Raw genomic sequence first — 10252 nt, forward strand, 5'->3', positions numbered from 1 at the left:
CATGCATTATATGTCATTATTCAATTCAACATATCGCAATATAAAGCAGGAGTTGACTGCCGTGATTGATTCTAGAATCACATGCCTTCCAAAATGATTGATTTTGCATTTTAAGCGCTCCAATACCCAATATGTGTTACAAATCTGAAATACCATATTATGGCGGCCATTTTGAATTTCAAGATGGCGGCTAATTAGAATGGTCATCATTAAACAAAGCATGTATTTCCTTTTAAAGCATGTATATCATCATAATGATGATCCTATAACAAGTTTTAACCTTTCCATGCACTTCTAACTTGATATTCAAGTTGAAATAGGCTTAACAATGGCGGCCATTTTGAAATTCAAAATGGCGGCTTATCCGGAACAAAGCACAATTTCATGGAAATTTGTATTACTATATCAGACATCAATGCCATGCTTTTTACCCGAAATTTGAACCTTCTATGATGTCTATAATATGAAATAATGCTCAAAATGCAACTATTTATGGCGGCCATTTTGAAATTCAAAATGGCTGCCCAAGACGTGGTCGAAAAAAATGGTACCAAATTTTTTTAGATTCAGCACCCCGAAATTAACAAAGTTAGCCAAAAAAATCAATTTTGGCACGATTATCTCACGGGATTTCATAGTAGCCTCTACTATTTGGTCTACATTACTGTAACGGCTCCAGTAACACCCCTGGATGTGGGCCAAACCAAAGATGCTGATGCTCACTGTAAGCTTTCCACCTACTGAATGCAAGAACTTAATACCACGATTTTCTGCATGTACATCATACATGTATCTCTGCGTCATCCCTGCAATGTTTTTCACATGGTCCTGTTCAGCTTTGCAAAGTGTATTACTGGATTCAGGAGAGGAGAAGGCGGGACCTTGAATCATAATGATTGTGATTCAAATTGATGCGAATATTTGTTTGAATAAACAAAAAAGAAAACAAGGTTATTTAATAAAAGAATCATGCGACAAATAATCATTGTGATTCAAATTGATGCAAGGATTTTTTTTTAATAAGCAATGCTTTTCACCCGAATCTTCTTTGTAAAAACAACTTTTACAAATCTCAGCCATGCTTACTGAGTTGAGACGTTCCATTCAATGTAAAATACTCATTAAAGAATACACTTCTCCTAATCTGAAAGTGATCTTACAACACAGTGGCAGATTTGCAGAGGAGGGGGTTAAACCCCCTGCCCCCCCTGTAGATCTGCCCATGTTACCATATCCTTTCACGACATCTTGTTCTCTTCATCTTCCTCTTCTTCTCAATAGGGACTTTTAGATTTGCGTGGACGTGTTACTTGCTTTTAAGGCACTGGCAGTCACATGTGACGTCCTTTTAAGCACTGGCAGTGCCTTAAAAGGAGGTCACACGTTGCAGTCCACGTTCTCAACGTGCAAATCTAAAAGTCCCTAATATTGATTTACTGGTCGAGGTTCATTATTTGCTGACAACGAAAAACTGACCATGTTTCTGCCCTTGCGCGATCGCCTCCAGCTCCAGCAGACATGGCGCGGCAGCGTGCACACGTACCGCTTCTAAAGGCGCAGTAGGCCTATAACCACTGCTGACGGCGGCACTGCACTGCGAGCTGAATCAGTAATAATAGGCCTATAAAACGAGAAATCTTGCACGCTAATCTTAGTTCCATTTCATTGGTTTAAGGTTTGAAAATTGAAACTCAATATTGTGTTAAAGTTATAACAGAAAAGATAATCTTTATTTTATAATTCCACCGGGGCGATTTTTAATTGTGCAATCGCCCCCGTGAGCAACCTGACGGGGGCGATTATGTAGCTCACGGGGGTGAATCGCCCATCGCCCCCGTGTATTTTGAGCGCTGTTCAGAGCTTTATAAGTATTAATGTATTATAGATCTGTAAACAAGATCTGTAAACAAGGCCTTCAAACCTTTTTCTTCTTTTTTTCTTTTTCTTTTTTTTTTTGGGGGGGGGGGGTTCTCGGGGAGAATGGATCCTTGAATGCAAATGCATGCAGAGCAGCGGCAAGACACACGTCACATGTGCACTACTCACCAAAAAATAAGAATGAGCACTACCCTGGTTTTTTTAATTGTTATCAGTGTTTCCAGCAGTGTAAATATCAGTCCCCCAAAAATATTGATGATTTTTCAAAAATGGGCTGTGTAAATGGTCTAATGAATTCAAAAGGGCATGTTATCTGTAAGTGGATTAGTTTTAAGGCCTTTTACAACCAATTACCTTATCTATTGTTTACTGCAGTTCAAATATTTTTTTCATAAGGGTCATATTTTTCTACATATGATTAAGAGTTTGCAAACGTGGGCGTTTTCTCGAACTTCAAGACTGCTGGCACTGAATAAACAGTCTCCAGATTACATTGTGAACTGATAATGCTCATTATCTATAATTCTAGATCTTCCTGATAACCTGTTCCAGCCTAATGAGGTATTTATCGTAATATCGTATCATAAAAATAGTTCATATTTACATATACCGGTACTTCAAAATACAAGTATAGTTGTGACAACTGACAAGACATGCAGATAAATACATCTACAGTTTGTCCATATTGTGTGTCAACATGTACACATCTAGACTACAGGCCTTCATCATGATTGTGTTTTATTATACTTTGTTTTTTTAACGAGGTTTGTGGTTACACCACACATTCTTTTGACAGGTTTACAGGTGCAGTTGGCCCTGAAATGGGCCCATTCCTGCTCTTTCTCTATTATATCGTGTGTCATATATGTACATGTACATGTAGACTACAGGCTTAAATCATACTGTATTATGTGTCAATGTACATGTACGTGAAGCCAAGAGTCAATTCCTCATTACAAATCTGGTTATTTCCCTTTGGCTTTCCATACATCCCTGACATCCTGTATTTCGAACCACATGGCAATACACCACTTACAAGACTTACGTACACTGTACTGTACATGTGCATATAATTTGGCCTACAAAACACTGGAAGTAATTGATTACAATATTTCCTTTGTGTGATGTACAGTACATGTAGGTTACAACCAGCCTTCATTGAAAGGAAAGGTATGTGGGTAGTGTTGGGCAGTGACCCGGACAGTGTGAAGGTCGGGTGAAGGTCTTTCCCAGAAATGGATATTTGCACAATTGCGTCATACATATAGTAATAATAATATATGAGATTTGTATGGCACCACATTCACTCGAAATCAAATGCTTAAGTCACATGGTACAGTTCTTAATCAAATCTTTAGATGCATGTGTAAGCTTACGTAGATTTTATAGTACAGTACACAGTTACATTGTACACTCTCATCATATTTGTTGGTTACAAATATAATGTACATGTACAGTGTAGGCTTGATTAAATAAATTACACTATCATATCACTTGCTAAGCTTGTACATATGTATAACAGTAATTATGTCATTGGTTAGACTTTCTTTTTTAACAAAGATTGTATGCTTGATTGAACACATTGCGTGTAACTCTTTCATTAGTAGTGGTGGTAGTTATTTTACCTGACTGCTAAGAAAGCATAAATGTATATCACTTGAGGAACATTAGTGCTATATGGCAGGATTTGAACCCTGTACCTTTGAGTCCCAGTCTGGAGACTTATCCACTAGACCACACCATCTCTATCGTCTCTTCATATATTTTTTCACTTAAAGGCCATCTGTACTAGTTCAGCCAGGAGAGATTAGACCACCCAGCAAGGTCACTGACAGGTGGCTATCTCATCAACTCAGCTCTCAATTAACGTAAGAAAAATAGGATCATGGGGGACCAACAGGCACTGATTGGGGAGGTTTTCTATATAGAGGGAGCAAGTAGATACAACTTGTACAGTGGGGCTTAAGATTTCTTACCGAGACTGCCTCCCTTGCATCCATTGAGTATCCTCTGTGCCCTTTGCTTTGCGTCCGATGGGAAGTTTGAATCATCCAGGAGTGCTGGATATGTACAGAGAGCTATCACCTGTGGATTGAAGAATACCACAGGAAAGAAAATGTGAAGAATAAAACACCAGAAACTCTGAGAAAATATGGAAATATTTTAATTAAAAATAAGTTATTACTGGAATTGCGACATCAAATAAATAAAATCTTAATCAGTTACATGGTGTAGTCTTAAAGCCTGGTTGCTTTGTCAATTCACAGTGCTGTTCCAGTCTCCAATGAAACCATGTACAGTACATTTGTACAACAAATAAGTTGAAATGTCAATGCACAACACAGACAGGGGTTCTAAATATTCTACCCAAATCCCATTGCATGCACATGTTGTACATGTAAACCCCTGAAATTTCAATTGGACCCTTTGAGAAGAAAAACTGACCCCTGTAAAGGTGATCCTGTATTACCGGTAAGCCCATGGGAAAGAGAGAATTCACTTGTCAACAGGTTTAATGTAGAGCTTTGAAATTCATTACCATTGCAAACATACAACAGATTAGACTGTCTAGACAGACAGCATTCATAATCATTAATTCTGACCCAACCATTATGGTGAACAATCAACAAAGAAGTGTTAGACAAATACATGTTACAAGCCTACTAATTGGTCTACATGTCAATCTTTTACAGGCATACAAATTTGTATTATTATCTCTGTCAAATTGGAGAATTTGCAATACCGGTAACTCTTTTCAACAAATTCACAATTTATTCCCTACAAAAGGTCTACACTCTTATGGGATACTGAATTTGACCAAAATAAACATCTGATGAGTTTGACCAAATGTTTGTAACCGATTACCACCTGGCACCTGTACGACAGTGCAAACAATCCGGTAATCCAGTATGTATACACTCTTCAGTTTTAATTTTTAAGAAATCAAATATATATGCAGCTGATTGCCCTCAGAAAGAAAGATTGACCTTTCTTCAGCTTCCAATTGACTTGCAGATTGGTTAGTTTTTTTCAGCTCATAATGAGGCAACTATTTCATTACCGGTATTCATTATTTGCAAAATTCCTTCATGATAACCTTTTTACGAACACTTAATTCACTTTTGTTGGTTAAACTTGCGTATTTCTAGTTTGTCAACTTAATGCATGTACACTTTGGTCATAAAGGTGGAATAATTTTTTTACCCCAGTTTATGGAATGATTTTGACAATGATTTATTCCTAATAGGTCTTAATAATAGTTTAAATTCTCAGATTTTATTGAATAATACTTTGCATACATGTATGTTTGTTTTACATGACTACTAAAGCATGTAAAGCATACTATGCTTATCAACTAGGGGACCTATGGCAAAAGGGCACTAATATGGTACATCAACACGGTTTTGATCCTGGGGCCTCACAGTTACAAGGCCATTGCTTTGCCACTGAATCATGACTGTACGCAGCGGGGACTAGCGTAGGGGGCAGCCCCCACAAATTAAAAACCAAAAATGCAATAAATTATCAATAATTTATTGCATTTTCCCCGTCCCCAATAGGAACTAGATGGAATTCGACTGCGCGCAGTCAAAAATGATGCCTCCGTCATAGAGCAATTTTACAAACTGAAACAAAAGAAATTTTTCAAATTCAAGTTCAATTGTAATCCATTAACAGGTTCTCAGAATATCATGATTACAAGCAATTTCTCATATACATATATGACCCTTTGATCTTTGACCTCATGACCCTAAAATCTACTCAGTTCATTGGTTCTGCAAGATGTCCTGAGTTAAATAGTAATCCATCTGTCAGTTCTAATGAGAATGCGTTCACAAGCCATTTTTGCATAAATAATGAGCCCATGACCTTTGATCTTATGAACCAAGAATCTACTCAGTTCATTGGCTCTGCAAGATACATAAATGATCTAAGTTTGGCAGGAAGCCATCAATCTGTTCTAATGATAATACGATCACAAGCTATTTTTGCATACATAATGTGCGCTGTGACCTTTGACCTCGTGACCCCAAAATCTTATCAGCTCATCGGCTCTGCAAGTAACATACATGACCTAAGTTTGGCAGGAATCCATCAATCGGTTCTTGAGATAACGCGATCACGAGCTGTTTTTGCATACATTATGAGCCCTGTGACCTGTGACCTTTGACCTCGTAACCCCAAAATCTAATCAGTTCATTGGCTCTGCAAGATACATACATGACCAAAGTTTGGCAGGAATCCATCAATCGGTTCTTCAGATAACGCGATCCAAGCTGTTTTTGCATACATAATGAGCCCTGTGACCTTTGACCTTTGACCTCGTGACCCCAAAATCTAATCAGTTCATTGGCTCTGCAAGATACATACATGACCAAAGTTTGGCAGGAATCCATCAATCGGTTCTTCAGATAACGCGATCACGAGAACGGGACATACGTACGTACGGACGGACAACCCGAAAACATACATGTAATGCAGAGATGCCAACTTTTGGAAATCAGAAATAGGGAGGATTTGTAATCGACACCAATTAATGTGCGCGTAGCGCACATCTCGAGCGCGTAGCGCCCGACACATGCGGCCGGGGTCCAGGGCCCGCCTTAGGGCCCTGGAAGCTCTGGGGTTCTAGATGCTCTCTGGTGCAATCTGAGCCTTATTTTGGAGCATTTTACATGTGTATTTAGTTAAATAATTCCCCCTTTTTTTTTTAAATAACATAAAAATTGTACAAAATGCATGATGAATTACTTTCAGACTTCCGATTACACAGGTACTTGATACTGTATTCGGTCTTATACTTCCGAGACCATTTCCTGGTCTTATTTTGCTGATTTTCCGCCATTTGGATTCTGTGGCAATATCCACGCATTGGTTACGGCGATCCATATGCTGAAACAATCTTTCGCTACTCTTAATTTGTCTTTTAACATAGTGGAATTATTACATGCTTAAGTTAGCAGATGATATTTCTCTTTCAATTCACAGATATATATACTGATAAGCGCCCTCCAAAAAAAATCATAATAAAAAAAAAAAAAAAAAAAAAAAAAAAAAAAAAAAAAAAAAAAAAATCATTTTTTTTTTTTTTTTTTTTTAAATAAATCGGGAGGATAAGGATGGTGATCGTAAGGTCGGGAGTTGGGGTGAATTATCGGGAGCCTCCCGATAAAATCGGGAGGGTTGGCATCTCTGGTAATGCCTCCGGCTACTTCGTAACAGAGGCATAAAAATCCCTCTGTACGGCCATGCATTACGGTTCAAGGCATGGCCACACAGAGGATTTACTCAGCACAGGTAGAAGTAAATAAATAGAAGTTTATCAAATCAAACTTTTAGAAAAAATTATAAAAAGTAGAGAGCTGCTTAATTCATGTGTACTCAATGATTTACAAATTTGTGCTTTTCATTCTCATTCTTTCATCCTTTCAGATTTTCTGCAAACTTTCATGAATCTGTTAGTTTCCCTAGACAATGATTCCTTATAGTTATACCCCGATAACCGATTCTTTAATATGCAAATTTTTATATAACATTCCTTCAGTCTAAATTGGCTATCAGCTACAAAGGCAGGAATCCAGCAGATCTTGTCTCAATAGAGCCAGAAGGGCATTAATTAACGCTACACAAAGTGAGCAGTGGCCTGTATCAACGCCCTTCAACGCCCTTCAACGCCCTTCAACGCCCTTCTAGCTAGAAAAGTTTATCTTGAACCACTGTACATATCAGTAACATATTATGGCTTACACTATGCCTGATACCAGATCAGCGCAAATTACGTGTTGGACTACATGTTTGTGTACCAATGAACAGAGAGAAGGTTATATATGACCGGGTGCGAAGCGCAGACAGATCCCTCGGGTATTTGCCCCTATCACTTACCTGTCGTAGAAAGGTCATTGGTTTCTGGCCCATGGCGTGAGCATCTCCAATATTGCACTTGATAACGGACGGGAACGGCTTGGAGACTCCCTGTCATGACGGAAAAGAAAAATGACATTGTCAAGTTGGTATCGACTTTCCAAAAGGTTGTAAGCAATGAAGACCGAGACCTACTGTACATACATACAGGGTGCATGTACATTGTTTGTAAGGTACAGTAGTTCCAATGTTATCCACTGCATACAATATACATGTAGTCATGTACATTGATCAGAGGGAATATTATTGGAGCCATTTCAAAACTAAGATGTCCAAAGGATAAACAAAAAACTTGAAAAAAGTTGATTTAAAAAATAACCTTCACAACATAATTATTTTCCAAGAAAAAATATATATAAACAGAGCTGTAAAGCCTATACAAATACAGTACTATTAACAGGAATTGGAGCCTTTAAATTGATTTTGAAATTGAAACCCACATGATGTATGATTGTGGAAGAGAATGCACACCTGCTATCAATTCAATACCCACAGAAGAGTGGCAAAATTTGCATCAATTTTTTTTCTTCATAAACTTTGTAGTCATTTGGGTAAAGATGAAACTAATAATATCAATTTTCTGAATCTCATGCCAGAGCAGTTGCATCTTTTCTTTTTTTTTTCATTAATTTTGTTTGTTTTTTCTTCAGATTGCTAGTAATATTCAGTCCACTGGTTGCTTGTAAAGCTCCAGACAAAAATATCAAGATGGTTTCAGATTTTTTTAAAGACAGAAAATATATCAAGATATTGCTCAAAGTCAAATGAATAAATGAAGATGTATTTGTTGTACATGTCCACGTGTCCTGGACTCTGGATTGTCACTTGTACAATTTTTAAAAAATGGTAATAGTACAATTTTGTTGATCAAAACCAAAAAAAATTCATCTGCTTGGAGATTTTTTTCACTTATTTTGTCTTTTGACACTCTCCTCCAGCGGAACATGCATATCCCCAACAAATAAAGACAGATTTTTAGGTTTATCATTGATCTAACATTATATCACAAATGTTATCTATAATATATCTTCCCATACGATAAACACATTATGAATTGGATAAATGCACTAACACAGGTTACACATCAGCAAATGTCAACCATATTATACAAATATAATAATTCATTAGACCTACATGTATGTAAATTCAGCAACATTATTTCTATGAAAATTAAAAAAAAACCTAGAAAATGTTGTTAATGACACCAACATAGTCTAGATCAATATCATTGACTATGGCTTAATAAAAGTGAACATATTGCTAAAGATCACCTTGACTGGCTCGAGTTTCTGACCATAGTCACTGTTACTATGTGCAATGATGCATTGTTGTAATTAAATTCTTAATGCACAAAACAGTTTTACAAATTTAAATTCCTTTATTTATCTTAATTTTTTACCAGATGTAACAGGAAATACTGACTCAATGTACAGTTGTCAAGGAAACATTTTCAGACAATTTATAACACAGTCAGTCAGACTGAATATATTACATCAACCACTATCTTGATCTTGCAACGCAACGGTGTTTAATACAATTTTACCGCGCCTGCCTGTGGGAAAAAATGCCGGGCCAAATTGTTCCCGCGCCCGATGTGCCGGGAGATGGAGAGGCCATCGCACCATACCTTTTCCAACTCCTTCTGAATCTGCGTGGCCCGTTGGACGATCGGGCCTCTGACAGCATACTCCATCACACGTATATGAGGATTCATCGTCTCTAAAGACAAAACTTTCCCCCTCTTCGAAACTCCATTGCCTTGGCAACTCATGGTGCCGTTCGTGATGAGGAGAGATCTTTCCCCGTTCAGAGCCATTCTCAAAATGCTTGGTTGTCGCGTGTAGCTTATGAAATTGCTCGCGACACCTCGGGCTCTACCAAAGGTTGACATAATGAAAGGTATATATCGCTATACACGTAAACTGCACTGCACTAGCACTACGGCCGGTCAATGTACACAGATAGCGTACAGCACACTTTGCCTGCGTGATCGTACGTTAGCTCCACTCTCTCGATTTCGATTCGTGGCAGAGACCACTGCTTATTATAATATTATTATGCAACCTTGTGGTGGTCCAGTGATCAGAATCGAAGAATTGATGAATTGATGTAAACTATATGCAGACGCAGTATGGCCAAAATCAATTTAGCGAAAGCAAAGCGGTCGAACGACTTTACGTAAAGTTACGAGGTCATCAAATGTGTTATCGTAGGCTAAGTGTGTACAGCGGTTCGTGTATTTTTGTAGGAAATATATTAGAAGCGAAGCGAGGATGATAAATTATGCATGAGCGGATATTGTAATTTAAACATAATTAGATAGTAAAGCCTGCCATTTAGTAAACCTCATGTCTAAAAGTCACCTTTTTGACACCTGCATTCATCATTAATTTGATTCTTCTATCAGTGGATATTCGTCTTGTGTCTGTTTAATCGAAATAAAGTTTTGTAT

The 10252-nt window shown here is 37.6% G+C and overlaps 1 protein-coding gene across 1 annotated transcript in view; it reads right to left on the reverse strand.

Moving 5' to 3' along the window:
- Positions 1-10007, reverse strand: part of LOC580780 (alanine aminotransferase 1) — a 35661-nt gene extending 25654 nt beyond the window's left edge. The window contains exons 1-3 of the mRNA XM_030975838.1: positions 9428-10007; positions 7762-7851; positions 3855-3963 (exon numbers count right to left, since the gene is read on the reverse strand). Of these exons, the coding sequence (XP_030831698.1) occupies positions 3855-3963; positions 7762-7851; positions 9428-9691 (463 nt within the window). The 5' untranslated portion in view covers positions 9692-10007. The remainder of the gene's footprint in view (positions 1-3854; positions 3964-7761; positions 7852-9427) is intronic.
- Between the last annotated feature and the right edge of the window lie 245 nt (positions 10008-10252).

This window comes from Strongylocentrotus purpuratus, unplaced genomic scaffold (assembly GCF_000002235.5).
Source record: "Strongylocentrotus purpuratus isolate Spur 01 unplaced genomic scaffold, Spur_5.0 spur5_scaffold_8, whole genome shotgun sequence".
Taxonomy (NCBI): Eukaryota; Metazoa; Echinodermata; class Echinoidea; order Camarodonta; family Strongylocentrotidae; genus Strongylocentrotus; species Strongylocentrotus purpuratus.